Source organism: Cydia pomonella, chromosome 9 (genome assembly GCF_033807575.1).
Source record: "Cydia pomonella isolate Wapato2018A chromosome 9, ilCydPomo1, whole genome shotgun sequence".
In the NCBI taxonomy this organism is placed as follows: Eukaryota; Metazoa; Arthropoda; class Insecta; order Lepidoptera; family Tortricidae; genus Cydia; species Cydia pomonella.
The window spans coordinates 15,843,412-15,870,954 of NC_084711.1; the positions used below are offsets into that span (position 1 = coordinate 15,843,412).

At 38.6% G+C, this 27,543-nt stretch overlaps 1 protein-coding gene across 1 annotated transcript; it reads left to right on the top strand.

Moving 5' to 3' along the window:
- The first annotated feature begins 407 nt into the window (after positions 1-407).
- On the top strand, positions 408-25,562 carry LOC133521485 (activated Cdc42 kinase Ack). The gene is made up of 10 exons (XM_061856475.1): positions 408-741; positions 2,452-2,705; positions 3,470-3,884; positions 5,807-6,008; positions 10,707-10,902; positions 13,443-13,568; positions 14,159-14,232; positions 18,722-18,928; positions 19,377-19,496; positions 19,974-25,562. The coding sequence occupies exons 1-10, from the start codon at positions 652-654 to the stop codon at positions 21,143-21,145; spliced, it is 2,856 nt and encodes a 951-aa protein (XP_061712459.1). The 5' UTR covers positions 408-651; the 3' UTR covers positions 21,146-25,562.
- Positions 25,563-27,543: the final 1,981 nt, after the last annotated feature.

Below are 27,543 nucleotides of genomic sequence, written 5' to 3' on the forward strand. Positions count from 1 at the left end.
TTTGACTGTGTTCTGTATGGCTGTCTCATTCTAAAAGATAGCTACATCCCTTTCACTTGCAATAATTTTAATCCAATGTTGTTACCTCTGTAAGTCTGTAAAAGTCTTAACAGAGTAGTGAGTATTGTATTCTTTGGTCTGTAGCAAGTCTGTAGCAAAGAGTCAATGTTCTCGATTAAACAAAATCCGATGATTATTTTTATAATGAATATTCGATTACTATTATTCGAAATTTTATTTTAATTTGTAAATGAACACTGATAACAAGCGTATTAATACATACCTCAAACAACGGCAACTGATCGATTTGATTTTGACGTTTGGTGCTCCTCCGCCTCCGCTCCGCCTCCTCACCTCATCAACTCAGTCTCCGTTTCGTGTTGCAAGATTGCTTTACTTGGAAAAATATGTGTGTATAGTGAATTATTTTCGGAATGTGCGGTTAATTTTATTTATTTTGTATTTTAGACACATATGTGGTGCTTTATAAGTGATCAATCCCGAGTTTATTTAAGTGGTCTTCCCTTGTTAAACCTGTTCGACGATAAATGCTTCCTTCTCGATTCCAACTTCCTGCTTGATGCGTTCAAATGTTCCTTACTGAATACACATGAGGGATTAAACCAGCGTCACGAACGCTGAGCTTGCACCATGGACCCGGACACCACGGACTGGCTGCGAGAGACTTTACGGAGTGTGCAATTGGAACAGTTTTATTTACCAATCAGGGATCAACTACAGGTAAACATTACATTCTTACCTCTAGAACTTTGTCAACAAGTCTAGTTAGTAGAATATTATTTATATAATTTTCGTACCAGTTCCTAAGTTTTTTTATCTCATCATTTTTTTTTAAATGCAAATAAATAATAAAATATTTTGGCAATTTGCCATATTTTGAAAGTGAGTTAAAGTTGTTTAAATTGTTATTAGGCAATTTAAAAAGCGGCCAAGTGCGAGTCGGACTCGCGCATGAAGGGTTCCGTACAATTTAAGACGTATTAAAAAAAATCTTATTAGATCTTGTTCAACATTTTACCACTTTGGACACACATTTTACCACTTTGGAAGTGTCTCTCGCGCAAACTATTCGGTTTAGAAAAAAATGATATTAGGAACCTAAATATCATTTTTGAAGACCTATCCATAGATACCCCACACGTATATGTTTGATGAAAAATTTTTTTTTAAAATTTTATGACGTATTAAAAAAAAACTACTCACTAGATCTCGTTCAAACCAATTTTCGGTGGAAGTTTGCATAGTAATGTATATCATATATTTTTTTTAGATTTTTCATTCTGTTATTTTAGAAGTTACAGGGGGGGGACACACTTTTTTTCACTTTGGAAGGTTCTCTCGCGCAAACTATTCAGTTTAGAAAAAAATGATATTAGAAACCTTAATATCATTTTTGAAGACCTATCCATAGATACCCCACACGTATGGGTATGATGAAAAAAAATTTTTTTTTTAAATTTCATGACGTATTAAAAAAAAACTACTTACTAGATCTCGTTCAAACCAATTTTCGGTGGAAGTTTACATGGCAATGTATATCATATATTTTTTTTAGATTTTTCATTCTGTTATTTTAGAAGTTACAGGGGGGGGGGGACACACTTTTTTTTCACTTTGGAAGGTTCTCTCGCGCAAACTATTCAGTTTAGAAAAAAATGATATTAGAAACCTTAATATCATTTTTGAAGACCTATCCATAGATACCCCACACGTATGGGTATGATGAAAAAAAATTTTTTTTTTTAATTTCATGACGTATTAAAAAAAAACTACTTACTAGATCTCGTTCAAACCAATTTTCGGTGAAAGTTTACATGGCAATGTATATCATATATTTTTTTTAGATTTTTCATTCTGTTATTTTAGAAGTTACGGGGGGGGGGGGACACACTTTTTACCACTTTGGAAGTGTCTCTCGCGCAAACTATTCAGTTTAGAAAAAAATGATATTAGAAACCTCAATATCATTTTTGAAGACCTATCCATAGATACCCCACACGTATGGGTTTGATGAAAAAAGATTTTTTGAGTTTCAGTTCTAAGTATGGGGAACCCCCAAAATTTATTGTTTTTTTTTCTATTTTTGTGTGAAAATCTTAATGCGGTTCATAGAATACATCCACTTACTAAGTTTGAACAGTACAGCTCTTATAGTTTCGGAAAAAAGTGGCTGTGACAGAATCGGACAGACAGACGGACATGACGAATCTATAAGGGTTCCGTTTTTTGCCATTTGGCTACGGAACCCTAACTAGATATAAGTTAACAAACAGTCAAGTTAAATGGTTTAATGGTGTATTAGGCAGAGTTTATTGCAAAACATGCAGTGACCTTTTGCAATACCATGAATGCATAGCATTCAAGGTTGAGAGACAATGTATAACACAATTCTTAAGTCAAAAGTTTTTTTTTTCTAACATTTTGTTCTAGATAACAAGGTTGGCTCACTTTGATTATGTACATGAGGATGATTTAGAACAAATTGGCATAGCTAAGCCTGCAGTGCGTAGGCTCTTAGAAGAAGTAAGAAAAAGGAAGCAGAAATTATGGATTCAGAAGTTTTGGACGAAAATATTTGGGACTACTTCAAATTCAGTAGCTAAGGAGAAAGCGGGTTTAGCACCTGCAACACCTACAGCAGCCGTTGGAAGATCAACGTGTATTATATTAGAACAAGATATTATGTAAGTCAATTTTACTACCTAATTACCACTCTTAACCTTAAAACTTTGTACAAATCATCATACATACAAATATATTACTGCTGTATCCTTGCAGTACGACCTTGATAATCTGTACACAGGCTACTCCAAATGTTGCTGTAATTCAAACTGCTGGTGACCCCTTCTTTTCAGGGACAAAGCCTTTGCTTGGTCAATAAATAGAACCTGGCAGATGAGTACTTCAAAAGATTTCACATTTCACAGCATAATTATGTAGTGTTAAGTTACTTTATTAATAAGTTTATTTGCATTTGTAGTTTTGAAGTCTCTTTAAAAAAATTTTTTCAGAATATACTTTTGTTTTAAATCAAACATACTATAATCCAAATGCTCCGTGTGTCAGAACAGAGGTTGTTTCTTTGTAGTATGGATTATTGAGGGCCTACTATATTTATATTGAAAATTATTAGCACTTTTTATTGGGATTTGTCTTATTCAGACCTCCACATAGTACTTTCTGAATTATAGTTTACTAGCTTCTGCCCACAACTTTGTCTGCATAAAATGATAATGATGATTGATAAACTATCCTATGTCCTTCCCCAGACCTCAAACTATCTCAATATCAAATTCCATTTAAGTTGGTTTAGCGGTTTAAGCATGAAGAGTTGACAGAGGTTACATTTGCATTTCTAATATTAATTATAGCGATTTATTATTTCAATGGTTAACATATCAGTATGGCAGAAGACATGAGCACAATACTTAGCAATTTTGTTTTTCAGGCTCCAGAATGAATTAGGAAGTGGGTCATTTGGTGTAGTGAGAAAAGGCGAATGGCGAATGCCGGACTCAGGAAAGACTGTGGCAGTAGCTGTGAAAGTGTTGAGAAATGATGTCTTTTCTCAAACTGGTGTCTATGATGACTTTAGACGAGAAGTTGAAGCTATGCATCAGTTGAATCATAACAATCTAATTAAACTGCATGGTGTGGTGTTCCATCCATTGATGATGGTCTGCGAGTTGGCCCCCATGGGTGCTTTACTAGATTACATTAGAGCCCAAAACGGGAGAATCTCACTGAAGTTTATATCAAAATGGTCAGAGCAAGTGGCAGGGGGCATGGCATATTTAGAAAAAAGTCGATTTCTACATAGAGACTTGGCATGTAGAAATATTCTGCTAAGCAGACTAGACTTGGTAAGTACAAACTGTACTTTATAGCCACTCTCGTTGCGAATTTTCTACTTTTCGCACTTGTATCGTAATGTACTATTTCATCTTATTATACATACATATTTCATTATTCATAGGAGATGCAATCTGTAAATCATAAATTTTGACCTAGGGCTGGAATGTACGTACGAAATTAGGCAAAAGCTTTATTAATTTCGTTTTTCTAACAAGTGTGATGATAAACATTGTGTGTGCCACGCGCGGTATAGGAATTACGAATTTCACACTCCTTTTTAAATTCTTGTTTACCGCCCCTAATACACGTACTATTTGTTACGTCCATTTATTACGTCACCAAGTCATGCAAATAAATAAAGTCGTATAAGCCAAACAGTTCACCTTGCGTTATAGGACGTTCGTTAGAAACATGTAGGTATTCATTCGCCTTAGCTAAACAAATCACAGAACGATGACCTTCAAATTGTTACCCAAATGGACAAATGGAGGTAGATACCTTAAATGGGATTATGTAAATTTATTTTATCTGACCACTCTCACTTTGCGCGGACTCATTGTCGATCGTGTTCACATAAATACTAATCCAAACCTACATACGTTCCAATTCCATGGCACACGTTGAATCTACTTATTGTTTTGCTTAAACAGTAAAGGGATTGCAAACCGGATTGATTTTCAATCCGGCCGGATCCGGCCGGATTTTGGCCATAACCCGGCCGGATCCGGCCGGACCGGATCCGGTTTGGTACAGGGATATTAAAGTTAATTAAATGACATATTTTTCTAGTTTTTTGCGTAATACGTATTCCTTAATCTATAAATTGAAGTTAATAAATAACTTCTTAACAATAAAATATGTAGAACTTAGTAGTAAAAAGTGTGACACTGTCAATATCACTTTAAAAACAAAATATGAAATTGGTCATTTATTATATTTAACCGGCGCACAGAACTCAACGCTAAGCGCGACGAGCTGAAGGCCAGACCACCTGTGGCCATACTTTACAATTATGTCGGAGGAGTGTTGACTTGCAGCGAATGTGGTCGCACATTTGCTGCAAAAATTGGTTATATCAGTCACTGAGGGCGTACCACCGTTGCTATAAGCGCTAGAATGCACGCAGTCGCTGTGGTCGAAAAGGGCTAGGAGGTGTTGATGATGATGATGAGCTTTTAGCACGTTGGTTTATCCCCTAATGTTGATGCTGACTGTTATATCTTATTATTTTTATTTACATAGGCATCTACCTATATGTATCTTATACGTTTGGTTTTTTGGTTTTCCACACAAAAATACAACACTATTAAAACTTTATAGCCGATAAGGCATGGTCCCTGTAAGTGTCATAGTAGGTAGGTTACGAGTGGGAGAAGTTTTTACGTCCGTGATAAACGGTTTTGGGGTAGCCCCCAGAGGTAAAGACAACTGTTGGCTAAGTTAGAGATAATGTCACTTGTGCTAGGACTTCTCATGCGTTGATATGTCGTAAGAAAACTTTTGGTATCGGAAGGTCTTTTGTATCTCATCACAGTTACATTTAGCGATCAATCTATAAAATTTATAACAAATTGTTAGACAGTATAAATATATAAATTGGATGACATTGGACTATTGAAAAAGAGCCTATTTAAATGTTTAGTTAGAAAAGCTTATTACTCAATCGGAGAAACCTGTCTGATTCAGAATATTAATTTTATTTAAGATTGATGTGATTATACAGTATAATAAAACTATATTTTGTTGTACAGTCGACATTAAAGATATGATAATACTTTGGCAATTATTTACTCCCCTGTAGGTAAGGGGAAAAATGTAAAACTATTTGTCACGTCTACTGAGAAAATTTCAATTGATTTACTCAGAGTATGCACCTAATGACATATGTTCTCCAATGTGTCGTTCCTTTGAGAATGCTTCCCAATTTTAGGTAAAAATCGGCGACTTCGGATTAATGCGAGCACTATCTGACGCCGATGAGTTCTACGTGATGAGCGAACGGCGGAAAGTCCCATTTCCATGGTGTGCACCCGAGTCCCTACGGCATAAACAGTTCTCGCACGCCTCCGATGTGTGGATGTTTGCTGTGGCCTTATGGGAAATGTATTCATTTGGAGAGGAGCCGTGGATTGGTAAGTTTATCTGTGATGAATAATTATTTACTTCACTCTTGAATATTTGATGGCATTTGGTCATCATAGGGACTGAAGCGCATACCTATGCGCTCGGCTTTATCCATGAAAGAGGGTAGGTACCCACTCCATAAAGTCCTATTATCATTTGTTCCAATATACTTCAACAACTGCCCAAAAATCGATAGAAAGTCATGACTTTCTATCGATTATTATATACGTCCAAATATATATTATATATTTGGATGTAGGTATAAAAAGATTTTTGTAATTTTTCGGTGTTAACGAAACTATTCGGACGTGCTATCTTCTTATTACGTCAGAGCCTTTATTCTCAGAATTTGAGCTTTCAGTAAACTCGGCCCCATTCTTTCATCAGGGCGCACTAACACATTTGCAAACATGTTTTTGCGGCGGCCCCTGCGGAAGCTGGTGAAGCTGCCTCTTTACATTCTGTTTGTGCATTCTTCTTCTTGTGTTCAATGAATAAAGTAAAAAAGAACATAAACTAACAATAAAACAATAGAATTCAAAAATATAAAAAAGTATAAAAAGTAAACATCTTCTAAAAAGGTGCGTCGCCCACACATGTAAAATTATATTAATGACTATTTGCCATGAGCATTTGCAACACATAAGTCCTTTTTTTAGTTCATTTAGGTACAGAGAGCCGTAAGCCGAAGTTACATCGTGTTTCCAAAGAAGTGGTACCTATAAAATTCGATGATGACGCTTTATTTTATAAAGCGGATATGACTATCGATCATTTACTATTTATTTCTTAATTAATTTAATTATATATACCGGATCTGCCAGAAATTCCTGAATGGTAATTACTTTAATTAGAGGATTTATTATCATGGGTTGGGTGGGAGTGGAAAGGTTGGGGGGACGCAAATACGCTGCTTTAATTAGTTGCGGGAAAAACCATGTTCGGGAGTAACATTTTAATTAAATGGAGTAGGCAACTATTCCAAAGCTAACGTTTTTTATACATGTCACTAATTTCGACACATTTTGTTATCGAAAGTGAAGGATGGCCTATTGAAATAGTAAAACTGATACGGTATGCGTATAGGTACAACGTTACGATAAGGACCTACGATAAAACGTAAAATAACAAGCCCATGTATTCATCGATGATGAAAGCTTGAACAAATAAAGGCGCAGGGGAGGCACTTCTTGCAACGAAGATACATAATAATAATAATAATAAAGCCAGATGCTACTGCCATGACTGATTTCTGGCGTAGCATCTGGTCAGTGCCTGTCGAACACACCGAGGGGGGTTGGATGAGTGTTGTCGAGCGTGAGTGCGAGTCCATCGAACCTATGGGGGCAATCACCATCAGCCCCGATGACGTAAGTTGTGCCATCCGCACGACCCAGAACTGGAAAAGCCCTGGGCCGGATGGATTGCACAACTTCTGGCTAAAATGGTTCCGATGCTCGCACTCACGCTTGGCAGCACAATTTCAACAAGCCCTCGAGCTTGGTTCTCTCCCACCTTCCTTAACAACTGGTGTCACCTTCCTGCTCTATAAGTCCGGTAGTACCACGGAAGCAAAGAACTACAGACCCATCACGTGCTTGCCTACACTCTACAAGCTCCTTACATCCATTTTGAGATCAAAAATAAACGCGCACATTGTTGCTAACAACATTTTGGCCTCCGCTCAAAATGGATGTAGGGTTGGGTCCCGTGGTACTAAAGAGCTCCTCCTCATAGACATGACCATTTGCCAACAAATCCGGCGGAATGGGGGGGCCCTCTCTGCTGCTTGGATTGACTACAAGAAGGCCTATGATTCGGTGCCTCACTCATGGCTGGGGAGGGTCTTAGAGCTGTATAAAGTTGATACAGCTTTAAGAGCCTTCCTAAGCGCGTGTGTGAGGCAGTGGACCACAGTCCTTCGTCAACCAGGAGGCGGGGATGACCGCCCTGGCCCGCAGGATTTTATAAGGATTGAGCGAGGAATATTCCAGGGTGATAGTCTGAGTCCCCTGTGGTTCTGCCTAGCTCTGAATCCCCTCAGCACCCTGCTGAAGGATTCGGGACTAGGTTGCCGGCTTCGGAGAGAGGGTGAAGTCATTTCTCACCTTCTGTACATGGATGACCTCAAATTATTTGCACCAAATAGCCAAGATTTGTTGGAGCTACTGAAAACCACCGAAGTCTTCAGTAGTGCCATCAACATGGAGTTTGGTGTCGATAAATGTGCGGTTATGCATGTACAGCGGGGGAAGGTTGTAAATTCAACAAATTTACAACTTTCTGAGACAATGTCTTTCAGATCTATCTCTGAATCAGAAACCTACAAATACCTTGGTATGTCACAGTCGTTGGGTATTGAGGACGAGGGTATTAGACAGTCGGTGAAGGAGCGCTTTTTCAGTCGGCTCACAAAAGTCCTTAACAGTCTTTTGTCAGGAGGCAACAAAGTGCGCGCCTTCAACGCCTGGGTAATGCCCCTACTCACATACTCCTTTGGCATACTAAGGTGGACTCAGACCGAGCTGGACGCCCTGGATCGGAGGGTCCGACTACTGCTCACCACACACCGTATGCTACACCCACGCTCGTCTGTTATGAGATTGTACATCCCACGGAAGTGTGGAGGTCGAGGCTTCCTAAATGCCAAAGATCTCCACAACCGCGAGGTGTGCAATCTCAGGAATTATTTCCTTAACAACGAGTGTGGGATGCATCGTGACGTGGTGGCAGTAGACAGGAACCTCACGCCGCTCTCCTTGGCAAACGAGAACTGGCGCAAACCTGTGGTACTAAGTACTGCGGATCGCAAGGCGGCATGGGAGAGTAAGGTGCTACACGGGCGGTTCTACAAGGCCCTCACGGGACCTGACGTGGACCTGCTCGCGTCGGTGAACTGGTTACGATTCGGGGACCTCTTCGGAGAAACCGAGGGTTTTGCCTGTGCAATTGCGGACGAAGTTATGATGACGAACAACTATCGGAAGTATATCCTGAAGGACGGTACGGTCGACATTTGTCGGGCATGCCGCCGTCCCGGAGAGTCACTCAGGCATATCATTTCCGGTTGTTCTCATCTTGCTAACGGTGAGTACTTGCACAGACATAATCTCGTAGCCAGAATTATTCACCAGCAACTGTGCCACGCTCTATTGGGATCGATCTATTATCACTGACAGGACTATTGTAGCCAATAAGCCTGACATCGTGATAATAGATCGATCGCAACGCCGGGCCGTGCTCGTCGATATCACCATCCCCCATGATGAGAATCTCGTGAAAGCCGAGAAGGACAAGTCCAGCAAGTACCTAGACTTGGCTCACGAGATAACCGCCATGTGGGATGTTGATTCGACGATCATTGTCCCAATAGTCGTTTCAGCGAACGGTCTCATAGCGAAGAGTCTCGACCAACACCTTGAGAGACTCTCGCTAGGTGGTTGGATCAAGGGTCAGATGCAGAAGGCGGTGATCTTGGACACGGCGCGGATAGTGCGGCGGTTCCTCTCTCTGCAGCCCTGACCACCGGCAGCTTGGGCCCTGCCCCGCTGCTGGCGGCACACTAGGTTAAGTTTTTTACAATGTGTTTATATGTGTTTTGTATAGTATTTTTTGATGTATTTTTATATTTTACTTTTATATCCATATTGTAAAAAACATAACCTAAGAAGAAAGAGAAATAAAGATAATAATAATAATAATAAATAATAAAGACGTTTATTCAAAAAGGACATGTAATAGGTCTCATAATGATGGTAAGATATAAAAGTCGCCTTCACTTACATGGTCTTAGGGCACGAAGACCATTTTAAGGGTACGTTTAAGGTAAGCATCACTATCGATTTTAATTTAATGCCTTTTATAAACGATTTGACGATTTGAAATTAACACTGACTTTGCCGAATATTTCAGTCCAAGAGTATGTCGCTAGTATTATTAAACGAAGTCTTATCGGAAAAGTATGACGAATTGCCAGTGCTAATGCTAAGGGACCAATGTCAAGTGTGAAACTCAGAGATTAGAGCCTGGTTGTAGGTCAGTCGCTTATACAAGCTAATTAAAATGTTATTCAACTAATTTAGAGCATGGTTGAATTCGGTCTGGATTCTATTGGCAATGCAGTATTAGTCTACCTTCTGAAGTAACACCTTCAAAGAGTATCTCCGTTACCTATATTTACAAAATGTCAAGTCCTGTGTCTAAACGTGAGCTGAAAAGTTAATTTGCCGAAAGAAATAGCTATAATACAGACGAATATCCATGATTAATGTTATGAGTAAAGCGTAATTTGTTTTTCTCAAGATTGGGAATTCGAAAACCAATATCTTGTCATTTATTAAATTGTACTAAAGCAACATTTTTAACAGTCCATGTGTAGACTTTATGTCTTTCCAATAAAGTTTACGTATTGTCGGTTTTCTGCGTGGACGAACGGTGCAACAACGGTCCGACATAAGTTAAGACGTTGTAGTGCATATTCTTCCCCGTCGAGTTTGCTTTCGCTATATTTGTCTTGTTAGTTACTTGACAATTATGTAAAGAAAAATCGACATCAAAAATGAAGACGTGACTCGTATGACAGCTACCTTAATAACCTGCAGACGTCTGTTTTATATACCGTTCAATTTAAAACTAAGTTATTTGCCACTTAGCTGGAATGCCCCTTCAATAAAAGCTAGTAAGTATAACAGTGCAATTTGTTTTAGATTTAAACGGATCGGAAATACTGCGACGGATAATGAGAGACGGGCAACGCTTGGCGGCGCCAGCAGCCTGCCCACCAGACGTTTACATGCTCATGATGCAATGTTGGGACCTGGAACCCAAGAAGAGGCCTACCTTCGAGGGCATCCTGCGGTACATCCAAGGGAATAAGTTTGAGACCGCCATAGCTGCGCTAAGGTAAGGATTATAATGTTCAAATAGTTGCAACGATTTTTTTAAATATCATTCGTTTTATAGCACTCGCACCGAATGGCGATCTCTATGACAGTTCATTTTTATATTGAGTAGATGTTTTTTAAACATTTTTCGGAAGTTCAGCACATTAATTTACTTATTTGGAAATGTAACATTCGTATCGACGAACGAGTTCAATTACTTCATCTTTTATCACTGGATCCATATTAAAAACCAGCACGCGCACCGCCCGAGTTGTAAATAAATACAAGAGAGCTGCGCGTGTACACGCACAGCACCATGCAGCACCGAGCTGTGCGTGTCCGAACCCGCTCGGTTCGCCCTCTCATAGGGAACGCCGTTAAACACAACGTCATCACTGCACGCAACGAAGCGACGTTGCCGCTCCGCTGCGTGCACGCGTGTACGCAGCACGCAGCCGGTTTGTCTCGTCGGAGCTGCAATGCGTGCAGGTCACGCGCACGCGCACGTCACGCACACGTCACGCAAGCGGTGTGTCATATCTTATGAGAATTCTTAGTTTACAACGCAACGGAACGCGCACGTCTACGCACACGCAACCGGTGTGGCCTGGGCTTAAGCGCTTAAGCGTAAACTTGTCGACATGTGTATCCTGCCTATCCTCACCTACGGCACCCAAACATGGTCTCAAACCGAATCTGAAAAGTCCAGAATTAAGGTTTGCCAAAGCAGCAGCAGAACAAAGAACGCAGATTACTGGGTGTTCGCAAAACCGACCGTGTTAGAAACACCGAACTGCGTTTCAAAACCGGCATTTTGGATTTGGGCATGAGGGCCGCCAAGCTAAAGTGGGACTAGGCAGGGCACATCTGTCGAATGCACCCAGAGTGCTGGACCAAACTAGCCACAGACTAGGTCCCACAGGATGGATCTCGGGGCAGTGGACGACCTTGATACATTTTGTAAAAAGTGGCGGCGGGAGTGTGCATTGTATAGGACTATAGAACCAAATGTCGGAAAAGAGGGGAGACCTTTGCTCAGCAGTGGGACACTCTTATAGGCTAATAACACATTCACAACAAGAAATGAAATCGTGAAAACATATTTCGTCAACCAAAAAATAGAAGTCTCTTTTGAACTGTCACTGGGACTGTGACGTCTTGACTCCGTTGTATGACAAGGTGGTAAATAAAATACAGATTGTGATCGTGTGCTTGCAACCAGCCATCCGCTCGCCATGACACTTCCCAACCGAGTGTTGATACACGGATTGTTTGATAAAATATCGATTTCGAGAAAGAGAACATTTGTCATAAAGAAAATTCGTTAAATACAACCTCGGGCTCATATACGCATTCTTCGGAAATCTTTGACTTTCTATGCAGTCCATAATTAACACATTCACTGCCAGACAAAAAACGGCGTACTACCCCAGAAACCGGTGGTCTATAGCTGCGTACAAAACAACCCGCCCAGCGGGTTGTCCGGCATCTGAACAAAGTTCACGAGCGCCCACCAGGTGGGTTCCCGGCAGTGAATGTGTTAAATAAATTAATCTTTGTTTGAAAGTTTAGTTTTAAATCAACGCGATAATGGAAAAGTCGCGCTTGTAACTGCGAACCACTGCGAACAGTCGCGAATTGTCAATACCACCGGAGATTAAATTGTCAATAGCCGATTAAATTAGTTACTTGTAGGTAGAGGTCATTCATCTCTGGAAAACTTACCATAGCTATAAGTAAATCTTATATATCATCTGTCTCAATTGATTACAAACTGAGATGACAAAAGTACTGCAATACGAAAAAAGCGTCCGCACGCGAATACAAGTATAGTTTTCGATTATGCGTTGTATAAGCAAAACCTTGGCTTGTATATTTGTACACGCTGATGCCAAAGCCACCTCAACAAAATGAAAACGAAACAAAATCCACGATATCCGGTTTTATGGCTACGGTATTCCCTTGACCTAATTTGAGCAAGATGAAATAAATCCACGTCTAAATGGACGGTGACCTGATGACATTGCCCTGCCTTTAGCGCGCGCTTCTGATTTAGCGCATCAGCTCAGTAAATAGGTGCGCCATTGAGCTGATTATCTGACCATTCATACACTACGTAAGTGGGTTAAAAGTTTAAACGAGTAGCCTATTTGTAAAACAGCTCTCAAAAACGGTTTCAAGGATTTATATGAAAAGTATCTAGGGGATTATGATAATGTCTTCATAATCCCCTATATACGTTGCTCAATTATGCAAGTCCTTCATTTCCTTTATTTTCGCGTACTCTCAGAAAGCAAGAAACGGCTTACATATTAAATTGTAACTTTGAGGGAGCAATGACCTTTATAATCATTAACCCCCTTATTCTTAAACGTGTACTAAAGTTACGATGCCGCTAATCATCGTTTGTCCCTTTCCATCATACCCATACGTTGGAAAGGGACAAATGATTAGCGGCATCGTAACTTTAGTACACGTTTATGAAATTATAGTACGTGTAATTATAGAACTACATAAGGTCTAATTTTTACAAGCCATTTGCGTAAATTGTGGTTGCAGTTACCGTAAACAAGACCAGATGACGGTGGAGGCGGGGGACGCGATCGTGCTGATAGACAGGCGTCCGGAACTGCACTGGTGGAAGGGGCAGAATCAGAGGACTATGGAAGTGGGATTGTTCCCTAGGTAATGCTCTGTAACTGTGTTTTTCGTGTTTTTATTTCTATGTACAATAAAGTATATACATACATACATACATAATGCGTTGTACACTACACAAAAAGAATTGTTGATTGAAAGTTGCTATCACATGCTAAAGAAAAATTACAATAGGTTCAAAATGAGGCTGGATTTGCTCCAGCGCCTTTATCTTTCGCGACCCAGATCAACGTATTTCAATAAACGTATTAAATTAATCCTTAAAAGTACTATGTCCATAAAAGTAACTTAAAAAATTAAGTCTCGAGATAAAGTAACTTACAAGAATATTGGGTTATTCAACTTTTTCCTGTCACTCGTTGCCATGGTTACGTTCCCCAGGGTCACTTAAAACCCGGGTTTTATGGTATTTAAATTGACAAAACATGAATTTATGTGTTAGTTATAAACCCTTTCCATAATGGGCCATCTACTGAGCACGATAGTAGCATGTACAACAAATTTTCTAACAAACATTGCAAAAATTGTCCCCGGCTGATGGGACAGTTATTTTTTCCATATGGTTGTTGTCACATTTGAACCAGCAAGGAAAATCAATTCATATATTTGTTTTACAGTACCATCTTGAAACCAATTAAAAGCAAAATAGTGCCGGGGACGACCTTCAAGAAGACATCGCCTTCAAATAAAGGTGAGTAATTTACATTTTCCTTTACAATTCACACAGTTGTCCGTACGTAAACTTTTTAAGATTATAGGCATAGTTTTTTCACATCAGCTATTCAGAAAAGTAGAAATTGTTATCGATGATCACACTATTTTCATATTTAATTTTGTTAATAATATTATACTGGCAATAAAATAACCTAGAACAGAAAAATGTCACTTTGATCCTAGCAGGGAAGAAAAAGCCCTTTTCCGAATAGGTGATGTGAAAAGCAATATGTCACATGGGAGCAAAATTATTTCTACCTTGGGCGTTAACACTTGAATCCCTCACTATGCTCACGAGTCAACGTACGCCCACGCCGTAAATATGTAATTTTGCTCCTTTGTGACACAATCTACTATTATTTACGAAAGGACTCCAAAAAAATAATCATCAATTTATAACGCAGAAAAAGTATAAGTACCTGGACGAAAAAATGTGCCCCCCCCCCCCCCGCCATGCTCCAGTTACAGTCAGTATTTCAAAACGAATCGGTTTAATTTCTGTCCACTATTCTCATTTAAATTCAATTTTTTTGAAAATATACCTACTGGGTATCATTACCACTCAATTGTTTAAAAATATTTCTTCTAAAATTAACATTCGTTACTTCTGTTACATGTTTTTGTTCAATATCGGTTAGGTTTTTCCCGATAAATTATCAATTATATTTTTTGTGGGTTCTGTATTGCGATGGTGATTCATTTAACAATAAGTAGTATATATTTAATAGAAAACGTAGTGTTGTCGCTCAGATAACTTCGACGTATAATATCCTACCAGATTAACAACGCCGCAGGAAATAGGTTTTTTACTCATTAGCGTTCTAATACAGATCTGGTTCTAAGATGCTTGCCATATCAAGCAGGCTTTCACACGAGCGATATCTAGCATTCATAGACTATCAACTGTCCGCCATATGTTATCTTTGCCAATCCGTTGTGAACTCTAATTAAAACGAACCAAGGTCGCTTTTATGTTGTCACGTTTTAGATACGATCTTTATTAAAATAAGTCGGTATGCTTAAGTTGTGCCATACTTATTAATATGACGCGCGCATTTTTATGCAGCGCATATGGTAATGTTGGAGGACATTGTATCACATACGTAATACTTGGCCCAACGTTCGTGATACGTAATGATATAACATTCTACTTACGTGGGTATAGTCAACCATTTGGAACATCTAAGATACTGTAGAACTTTTTCAAATTAACAAATACGATGACGCGCAGATTTGTCAAATTTAAACTTTAATAACATGACATTAAGAGTGAAGGCCCGCGTGTGCGTGAATGACACGATCTATATAGGTCTACTACTTATCTCAGGTAGTTGTTAATGTTTGGGATTAAAAGTAGTTTAGTAGAAGTTTTGGTTGGCAACCAGTCTAGCTAACCATAATTACTTTTTACGTTCTTACCAACAGCCTCAGTTTAACGGTAGATCTATAGGATATTTCCTTACGATTTTATTTATAAAGCTCCTTTGAAACGATTCTGTAGTGTCTAGAGTTTCAATTGTTTGATCGTACAGTCGAGATCGCAAAAATGTTCACGAGCCACGTTGGCTCCAAATATATATTTACACGATTCTTAAACACTGAAAATAAGGTCGTGTATATATATTTTTGGAACATTGGCTTGAAAAGATGTTCGTGAGCTCGACTGTACGTAATTATAAGAATGTGTGCAATGTTTGGCTAACGTACATTTCACTTTCGTTGATGAAAGTAAAATTTAATTAGTTACGGTAGTAGATCGATTATAATAACTGTTGGAACAGTCGAGTTTTTTGTCGTTCATTCCACTTGGAGGGTTTTTATGGTTCCGTAATTTGACGAAAAAATTCTTATCTTTGCGGGCAGACTGTTTCATGGAAACATTTATCAATACATATAAATGAGGTAAAATAAATTATTGAGGTCACTTTTACACTTCTTTATGTGAAAATACAGCTGTATACGTTTAAAATGTTTTAACTTGAAGTTATTACTTACGTACATTGGTAACGAATCTAATTATTTTTCACCAATTATTTTGATTTATTTGTGTTTTTAAGTCGTCATACTACTATATCTACATATAAAATTATTATATATATTCCCCCTTCTGACAGCCCTGATCATCTATTCTACTTTTTAAATCTTTTATGCGAAATGTAAATTAAATGATTACGAATGTAGTGTACCATATGTAACGTATAAAACGACACATCTTTGGAATCTTTTTTATAGTTTTATCAAAGGTTTCTAATTATTAGCGTACTTTAATGAGGTGATTCCGTGCTCCTACTATCTCATGTGAAGTCAACCAAGTACATTGTTCTCTGTGCATAGTTTATGTAAACGTCGTTTCTTGTTAGATTGTTAGTAGAGAATTAATTAGATGACAGGAACTGTTTGCTGCAAGATGACGGATAGATGTATTTGTAAAATAAATACGGACGCCTCTGCCCGCGATTTAGTCTGGGTAGAATGAATACTTCCATATTATAAAAACACACCTTTTCACCCTCTTAAATGATTATTTCCGCGATAAAAACTATCCTACTCGGATGTACTTTCCCGGGACTCTAAATTTCTCCATATCTAATTTGGTTTAAATCCATCCAGCGCATGCAGCGGTTTAAGCGTAGGTACAAACATTAGCATTTTATATCTAATATTAGTAGAAATAAAGCAATTGTCAAAATGTGTTAAAACCTTAAAATATCTTTGTTAAACATAAATTTGAAGTGTTTATACGCGATCTTCATTTCGGACCAGTATGATAAATAAATAACAAAACCTAGAAGAACAATTAATTGCGCAACCTGAATGTAAATCAATCGGATGAGAACTGATAAGTACTACTCATAATTAACATTGTCATAAGAAACAATCAGATGAGTTTTACATTGTGTAATATCACCTAATTAGATACCTATTATTAAACTTCCATTGATTGTATTACATGTGTAAAGTTCAAGACATCAATCGTTCACTCGAGTTCGACAGATGCCGAGGCTTACTTAAATATTTGGCGCCCCGGGCCAATTAGATTCGCCGCCCCATTAAGTGATGATAATGTTTTTCCTTTAAGGATAAAAAACCTTGTTTTGTCGTCCTTTGCAGCCTGCCAGCCCCGTCCATGGCCCCCTTGACCCTAGGGTAAATAAGCCCCTGATGCCGTCTGTTTAGTGGTACGGTCACGTCTGAAAATATCGACGTGAAAAAAGTGCCGAAAATATGTATACATGACTTTATTGCCCATGTACCAAAAATATATATTAGGTAGTGTATATATATTTTTGGTACATTTTTCGTATCGATATTTTCAGACGTGACTGTACCTAACTGAATTGCCAAACATTAACTGTTGACAAAATTTGTCTTTCAGTTCACTCGTCCAATACAACCAATGAATCTTTGGTATTATGAATTCCATTATATGTGCTTTACTAATGTGCCATAGGTGGCGTTGTAACATTATACATATATTATTAGCTATTGCCGCTTATATGACGCAGTAAGCGCGGCAAATCGCTAATCTATGACTAAGTGGGGATTTTATCACGCTGTGACTATTAACGCCTTTTCCTTACACAAATCCGGCGCCTAATACAGTTGGTATGTAAATGTAAGAATAATCCAAGACTTCATCTTTTTCGGAGTTTATTGCGCTGGTTATTGTCGGGGCGGAGGTTTATCTGTATGAACCGGGAGTAGTTACTGACAATGCATAATTTTAATTAATGGAGCTGGGCGGGACATGTTGCGAGACAGAGTGATGGCAGGTGGGCCAAAATGTTAACGGAATGGTGGCCGCTTTCAGACGAAAGGAGTGCCTGGCGTCCGTTGGTTCGTTGGGTGGACGACATTCGGAAGATTGCGGGTCACTACTGGACGAGATTGCCCCAGGACCGGAATTATGCGAGAGTTCTGCAATTCTAAATCTATAGGCATAAAGTGTAGATATTTCCTCAAGGAAAATTATACAATTTAATGTATAAATTGCGGCCAAGTCAATTAGGTATGGTGGTTTGTAACCGCAAACCACTATATTTTGTTATGGTTTTTGAGAGAATGGTTTTTGGTTTGATCGACTTGGACGAAATGAGTTACTATAGATACAAAATAGAACGTTACTCAGATGTCCTCTACTTATAGGTACCCCAATTTACCTATTAGCCGATCGCGGTACAATCGACGGTTCTCTCTCTTATAGCTGGTATTACAGTCTCGCCAATCATTTTAGAAATGTTTGACTAGAAAGTTGAAAGATAGGCAAAAGTTGGGTCGCTGTCGCTACGAAAAATCTGTGATTTTATAATAAACCGACTCCCTCGTATTGTCGGGGCTGAACGGTCAATGTCTCCAACCCGATGAGTGAGTGCATGCGAAATCGGCTTGTCATGAACCCAGTTTTGTCTTAAGCGACGACCCACATATCTGAGAATTATGTGGACTACATTTTTTTTTATCCGCAGCTCAAAGCGCAACATCGCCGGTCGCATCAGACGACTCAGCGGTGGTACTACGAAACAAGCGACGAACAATCGAATCCACACAACCGCCGAGCACACGGGCAGCGAACGCCGGCAGCAAACATTTCAACTACAACAAGCTCATCAATGACCGCACGCTAGCGCTGAAGAAGTTAGAAAGAGGAGTGCATTCGAAGAGCTTGTCCCAAGGTACGTAGTAGGTTATAATCTAAATGTGATTTAAGCTCTTTAGTGAACGCCGGTAGCAAGCGGATCGCACGCTAGTGCTGAAGATGTTGAGCCAGCCGCGTATTCGAAGATTCATGTTAAGGTACGTTGGTTATTTTAGAGTCTAAAATTTAGACGAAAAATGTTATTTGTATCACACGTGAGCAACGACGGAAGCAATCAGTTCAACTACAGCTGGCTTTGTTATAATGATCGTAGGCTTGCTTAAATACCCAAAATGCGGCGCGTACTGAAAAAAAACTGGGCATACAGCAAGTATGCTGTGTTGTGCAGTATCTACAAACAGATTTTCAAATGAAAGAAGATATTTATTTGACCATATTTTTGTAATGAAATCTTGCCTTAAAATCGCCTTACCTAATGATGAACTCCAACCAGACTTTTTTTAAATACTTTTTGTTATTTGCAGTGAGAACTGATCTCCTGATCGACTTGGACATGCCGCCGGCGACGCGCATGAGCGTGCCCGCTGCCAAGACCTCGAACAACTTTTCGTTATTGGACGAGCCTATTGATGTGCCAGAAGCCAGTGAGTACTATAACGCTCATACATAATAAGGATATAGAAAAATACATAATAAAATTTGTTTATATTATATGAACATATTTGAGATAGAACAGTATTAAATGCTGTACTTTTTAAAACGGTTTATCAATTTAAGGATTGTATCGTCAGGTGACAATCAACATTTACTATTTAATTTAAAAAAAATCAACTTTGTTTTGGTTTTAGTATGCACCACTATGTCCACTATGGCTTTCAACTTGTGGTAGTAATTAGTGAGTTTTAGTTGTCACCTGACATTATAAGTGAAGTTACGATGTCACTGAATTTGTCAGTGTGTTTATTAAGACTAAATCTCTGTATTTGTAATTCTCTATCTTTATTTTTTATTATTTCTTCTATTTATTGTGTTTATTTCTTTGAATGTGAATGTAGGTATTAAATTATTAATAAGTATTGTAATATTTAAGGAGGTAATAAGATTTTTTTGCTTTCTTCCAGATCGATTAGCTGACTGGGGCGAACCAAGCACAGACAGTCTACCGAACTACCCGCAATCCCCGCGAACCCAGAGCGCGAATCTCTACGGAGCCAAGTCTCTAGATAACCTGTTTATATCTCAATCACTAAGTGAACCAGATCCCTTCGACACTTCCCAGTGCTGGACCGTTACACCACCGACCCAGGCCCGACCGAACTATACTTTACAAGGTGAATTCAGTACTGAACACACTCAGGAATCTCATAAATACTCGAATAATTATACACCAGCCACTAGTTCTACCGTAGAAAATATTTATAACAACGCACCCGCCTATCAAAGTAGCTCTAGTTTAGTCCATAATACCGGCAGCGCGACGCTTCCAAATAATTCTAGTAATAACCGATATGGAGCTGTCCCCAATAATTCTAACTATGGAACGGTTCCAAACTCAAGTGCCAACTATGGTATGCTTCCTAACAATACTGCTATACCTAATGGGTTACTATCGCATAGTTCAAACGTAGCCCCCTACGGTTTACCACCAAATAATACATATTCAAACACATTGTCAGAAGAAAATGCGTCATCAACCAAAACCATTACCGAGGCTCTAAGAGACATATCCCTGGACGATAAAATCTCTGAATCCCTCAATCTTAGATCGAAAAACACAAATAGCGAAAACATTTACGCAAATCACAATGTGAACGATGGCCCGTCCACGTCGGCCGCGCCTGCCGCGGGCCGCGACGCGTTCGGCATGCCGATCTACGGGAACTTCGACGCTAATCCCGCACAGCGGCAGTTTATCTTAGAAACCGAGGAATTCTATTCAAAACGATCGAGCAACTACGATAAGAACATCTTCGTACCCGAAAACGAGAACGAAAATGAGAAGCTGCAGAATTTCAGCGAATCCGATAGCACAAAGAAGTATTTTGCGGCGAAATACGATAGTTCATTTTATTCGGGCGGCAGTTTCAGCAGCGCTTCGACGTCGCGCGGTAATTACAACTACGCTGTGCCGAATGACGCATCCAGTAACATCTACTCGGAGATCGGCGACACGGAGAGCGTGTACGGAGCGAGTGGCGACTACAGCGACGCGCGGCGGTACGACGTGGTGTGCGACACGGCGCCGCCGCGGCCGCACCGCCCCGCGCCGCCTTGCCCTTTCCAGCCGAAATAAACTGTTGGCATCTTTAGATAGTCTCATAAAATGCAATTCAAATTGGAATGTTAGTTATTATGATAAGTCCGGACTGTAAAGAATGTTTTTCTCAGACGTGCCATTAAATACGAGTAAATGTGACTCTTGCCTCAAATTGGCACGATATTGTGCTATGTCAAATCAACAGTTTGGTTACCGATATGCAAACGATTTGTCACAGTTTGGATGTATTCCGTTTCTTTCTAGCTGTTTTCTTTAGCTGGGAAACACGACCATCATATTATGGCTCGTCCGTTTATCTTATAAGAAAAGACACGAGTGTTATCAAGGCGTTGGATTAACCCTTATAAGGGTCCCCAGCAAGGTCGGTTCTCCATACAACCGTAGTTACCCTCTCATTTTAAAACGACTAGCTATATTGCTCTGAATATGGTAAGTCGTGTAATTAGTTTATGTAGCTTCAGATGCCATAGTTTAAAAAATACAGCGAATTAAAATTTTTCATCCAAAACTTCTTTTTGCTGTATTTCGTTTGTTTTATAAACTGACTAGATATACCTCGTGTCATTAAATGTGTAAAGTTTCATTACAATCGAGCACGTAGTTTTAAAATGAGAATGAAACTCCGTTAGCATGGGAAGGTTAAATTCAGCCGAGCTTACCGGGGACTCTTAATAGGGATGGACGTTAGAAATTACGTAAAATTAAACTACACCATTTTTAAATAAAGTCCAAACTATGGTGGTAAATATACGCCCCTTGCTATTAAAGGTTAAGAAAGGTTATTTAAGAAAAAAATTGAAACAACTGAAAAATAGCTCTTATATTAATTTAGAACTGAAATCATCTTCCATAAAATAACCTTAAAAACCAATGAAAATTCTCGTAGTAAAATAACAACAAAGAAATACCGCATGCACTCTGTAAGTCACGCATCACCTCATCCCATGAGATTGGTCATGAGAACCTTCTCATTATACGAAGCGATAACGATTGTCACCTGACAATCCAATCCAATCCTGACAATGGCCATCGCTTCGAATAATTCCTCCATATTAGTGCGACAGTGACAGATGCGTTTCGTTCGCCACGGACCGTGAACGATATGCACTAATATGGAAGAGTGATAGAGAGAGATGACTACGCTACGCTACGGAGCGTTAACGATTGTAACGTTGGCTACGCGGCCTAGTGGTATATGATTGGGATTTTCCAGTTCGACTTCTATCACCACGATCGTTATATCGTTATAGTATTATATTATGTATTGTTGACTAAATTACATAGCCCTGAAAGTCAGAAGTGAAGTCAACACACTTCAAATGGATAACTATAATCCCAGCGAACGTACTGGGGTCATTCTACGCAAATACGAATACGCATTACGATTGAATGATGACAAATAAATAGGCGGGTCCACACACGGCGAGCATACACGCGAGGCGATTTCCTCACGCACAAAACAGCCGAGGCACGTCTACACTGGCCGTACTCAGTATGGACCCGGCTAATAAATAATGATCACATATTTGTAGACGTATGCTCTCAGAACAGTCATTCAATGGTTCGAACATCTTTTTTGATGGATGATTATGATATCTTCGCGTCTATCCGCCTAGTGTTTGCAGCTGTGTTTTATATGACAATGAACCGTTTTAAATTTATATCTCCATAGTATTTACGTTTTACTCGAACATCTCACGGTGCCTCACTACTAAGTACCTGTTAGATTAGTTGCTAATATAATGTTAAAATATGTCTCCCCTGCAACTTTGTGTTATTTATTAAAATTGTTTATGTTTTTGTTGTATAACTATGATTCTTTTAGATTGCATCGTTCTCAAGTAAAAGGATATTGCGATTGGCGTTTACATTGCATGCACTTAGTATCGTATTTACATAAGGCTCCTTTTTTCTAAGAACGACACAATATTTTAATATTTGACACCGAGAGGCTGCATAATTGGTTGTACTTAATGAATGCAGCTAGTTTATACTTGTCTTGATATTTTGAGATTGTATTATAGTACTAGTATTAACCTTTGTTCGAGATATTATGCTTTGATATTCATTGTAATACTTTTTCCAACATTTTTTGTGCGTATTCGCAAATGTTTTTAAATCATTAGTGTTACATCACAAGTAGGTAGTTAATTGTATTAATTTAAGAGTAGTTATCTAAATATTAAACTGGATTCTTAGAACATATTAAATTTTACGTAAAGATATTCTGGAAAAACACAAAGGCATGCTGAAAGCTTGAAATTTTAACGTGATTCAAGGATCGAAGGAAGCAAAGAAGGAGAAAAGTTTGAGAACGATTTCTACTCGGACGAAGTCGCGGGCGAGGTTAGTAATAGTATATGTCGACTTGTAGTTACATAAAAATAATGGAAAAGTATAAAGAAAATTAAGTCACATTAAAGTCAAATTATGTGACTTATATGTTGTTCCTGACTTAAATGGAAGTGTGAAGTTTCTTCTATTTTGGTGCTGATGACTATATATTTTCTGGGACTGCATCTAAAGGGTCCAGTGCAGACAAATTTTAAACTAATTGAAATCAACTTCAAAGACTACAGTCGACGTTAACTTCGAAGATATGTTTACAAATTTACGTAACTCGATAGTATGAATTAAATATGTTTGACGTTGACTGTACAGATTGAACATGTATATAGACTATTTTTGACAATTACATTTTAAATGTCGTTATTTGTCTAGAAATATATTCCTAACTATATGAATCTACTGCTGTATGTGGTGTACGTCAAGTGTATTTTAATGGTTATAAAAGCAACCTTCCGCTGTGCGGTAGGTGCGAAGTTCATGTTAAAGTGGCAATGACACTGGGGACAAAGGTACATTGATTGAGTAAGATGTATCAAGTCTATGATTATTTTGTGAAGCCTGACCGATGATAAATGATCACGCGCCATATTGCGGAATTTCGTTGGAACTAAATTTTTCATACTGAACTGAACTGTCACCCTATACCTACATGAGAATAACAGCGCCCTCTTGACAATTTCTGGTCGGGCTTTACGAAGAATTTGATGTCCAAACCAGAAAAATTTGTAAGGCTCCGTACATTACGTGGTTATTCTGAATTCTGACTGTCAAAGGTTGACGTTTGACAATTCAGTAACCACAGAATATATGGCGCAGTACAAACAGCAACACTCCTAACTGTTCATCGGTGGACTTTATGTCTTTTGTAATAAGGTCCACCGATGGATCAGATCGAATTAACAAGTGTGGGCAATTGTACATTTGACTCGGCTATCAAACTAGAGGGCACGTTTTATTCTATGTTACAATGAATAACTCTTTACTGAGGGTTTTTGTGTAACTCTTCTCAATGACAGTAACGGATACCTCTCGGATCAGCTTAATAAGAGAAGCAGTTTTACTTACTAGAAAGAAGCGGACTCCTAAACAAAATATTTATGTTTTACTTGAACTATTTTCAACTTTTAATGAGATCTATCTGATTTATTATATGTCTATAACTCTACATTTAGAAAGATAATAATATAAGATAAAAAGCTGTTGCAGCAATTCTTTTCTGTATTTCGGTCTGTCTTTACTTCGAGTGTTCGTTCATTGTATTAATGTGTAAGGGCTTAGCCATTACGTTAAGTACCTATCTCAGTGGTGGGCAAACTTTCTTCATGGGGGGACAGAAAATTAAAAAAATTCGGAGAGGGCCAGAACTGCAGAATAAATGCATTTTTATTTGTAACCGTTATGTCGCGAGCCATATACTAATTATTTCGAAGGACCGGCTGCGGGCCAGAGCTGGCCCGCGGGCCGTACTTTGCCCACCACAGACCTAACCTATACTGTGTACCTACTGATTGGGAGTATGAATCATGTTCAATATTTATGTTTACTTGTTCACATCGGGAAAGGGAGGAAGATACAACTCAATATAATGTTACATGGTGCAATACAATACATCACAAGAAATGTTAATTATCGAAATAATATGTAACTATTACACAATTGAGATATTATTCTAGAAAACTTGTAAGGCATTGCTTTACATTTTAAAAGGTGTGAAAGGATTTTTAAGAGATGACTGATTATTTAAAAATTTGTGCCTATTTTTTGTACAAATGTTTCAAATTGTTTACTGTCTAAGGAGTATGATCGCGTTTTGTATCCGACGTAAATGTAAAGAATGTAAAGATGAGATTAATGCGATTGTGCTAGCTAGTCTGTTACCCCTATTTGTTGAAAGTGCTATCTCCACACTACTTTGTTCATCTGACAATATTAGCATCGATTTGATCGATAGAAGCGAAGTATGTTTCGGCTAAAATAGCGCGAGTGTGGGAGTAGCATGAGGTATGTTTTTTACGGAGTGTCTATAAACTGTACAGTCTAAAGTAAAAGTAAGTTGTTTAATAAAAACTTATTGGCTTCGTAACATTTGTTTCATTATATGTCTTCTATATCCTCCTTACGCAGAAGAATTTGTTTTGATTTTTAATTTGGAACCCTTTGTTACTCATTAAAATAATAATATATTGTACATATTTATGTACAGTCAGATGCAGAGACAGGTGACCCCCCCTGAATAGACTGATTGTATCACCTCGGGGGAGGGGAGTCACTCTCTGCAGCTGACTGTACGCAGGGTCTTGAGGTATCACTCAGGCCATGTACTAGGTACAGTCATGTCTGAAAATATGTATACACGACCTTATTGCCCATATAGGGTATACCTATTAAGTTGTTTACATGTTTTTAGCACTTTGTCATTCGTATTTATATTTACAGACGTGGCCGTACATAAATTGTCTGTAAAAACGTAGGTAACATCATTTTAAAAATGATGAAAAATATCAAACTATTCTTGTACATCATGGTTCGTATTCGTTCCTTAATAACCGTCGTAACGCGCGAGCGTAGCGAGTGGTTAAAAAAGTGGAATATTGACCACTTTTTGAATAACTCGCTGCACTCTTGGTTAAATTTTATTTACAATGATTATTCTGCTCAGGTCTTTATCTAAGCACGAGTGGTATATACAGGGTGATCAATCAAAACGGTCAGTATAGAGAAGTCAGAAACTATGAGAGATAGCCACATCTGTTCTTAGGAAACATGGCTTCGATTTTAAATTTAATAATAATGACATTCAATCTAACCGGGAATCGAACCTGATCTATCTTTATGTAATCGCGTGTAAATAGTATTTGTTTGCATAATAGATCCTGAAAGTATAAGTAAATATAAAAAAAATATTGAATGTCATTACTATTAAATTTAAAATCGAAGCCATGTTTCCTAACAACAGATGTGGCTATCTCTCATAGTTTCTGACTTCACCATACTGACCGTTTTGGATTCATCAACCAGTATATGTACACATATTCGAGGGCATATTTTTTTCATTCAAATTAGAACTCCACGTATGTTCTTTAATTGCTTCTGGAACACCTACTGACATGACATTAATTTATTTAATTCCGCTACCTAATGGTTGTCTGGAAGAGATCGCTTTTTAGCGATAAGACCGCCTGTTGTTTACCTCTTCTTAATGTGTTGTATTATTTGTATTGTTTCTGTATTGAGGTGTACAATAAAGAGTATTTGTATTGTATGTCACATATACCTAGTTCCAATTTCAAAAACCCTTTTGCTCGAGTTATCGGGTTTGACCACCCACCCCTCGATATATGATACTCGTTCGTTGGTGCGTTGGTTGGTTTGCTGGTTCGTTTGTTGGTGCAATAAAGAATATTTACTTACTTACTTACTTACTCGTATAATACTTGGTTTTGCATATTTCCCGTAATACAGGAATACTTATTTGCGACAAAAAAGTTAGAATGAATGACCAAAGCACGATTATTAAACACTCGAAACGCGGGCGAGTACTTCAGTAGGCAAGATTCATTTTGCGTAAGTACCTACTCCAGCCGCCGCGCTGAGTTAACGACCAATAAGGTAAAGCTGTAACGTTCCTACCGTACTATACTTGCCGCAAAACGAACTAGCGACCGAGATCATAAAGCTATCTCCTCTACCCTTGTTAAGACCAAAGAGTGAAAGCGATGGCATTATGACCTGACTCGCCACTAAGTTTTGCGGCAAGTATAGTAGTATAGGTACAGCAATATAGTACCGTATAGTTAGTGTCATCCACGATAATGAGCAGATTTGTCAAATCTAACCTAGGCACGCGTCTTCGTGAATGACACGTTCTATATCACACCACACTTCGATCGATTCTAATTTAATGTTTTGAACTGGTTTTGCTACTATAGGTAGTTCGTGCCATCCCCGATAACGCGCAGATTTGTCAAATCTATTGGTGCATATCTCACGCACGACATTCACCTCAGTTCGCTTGCACCAATTAGCGCGAGCGATCTTAAGATCGTATTAATTAAGATCAAAAC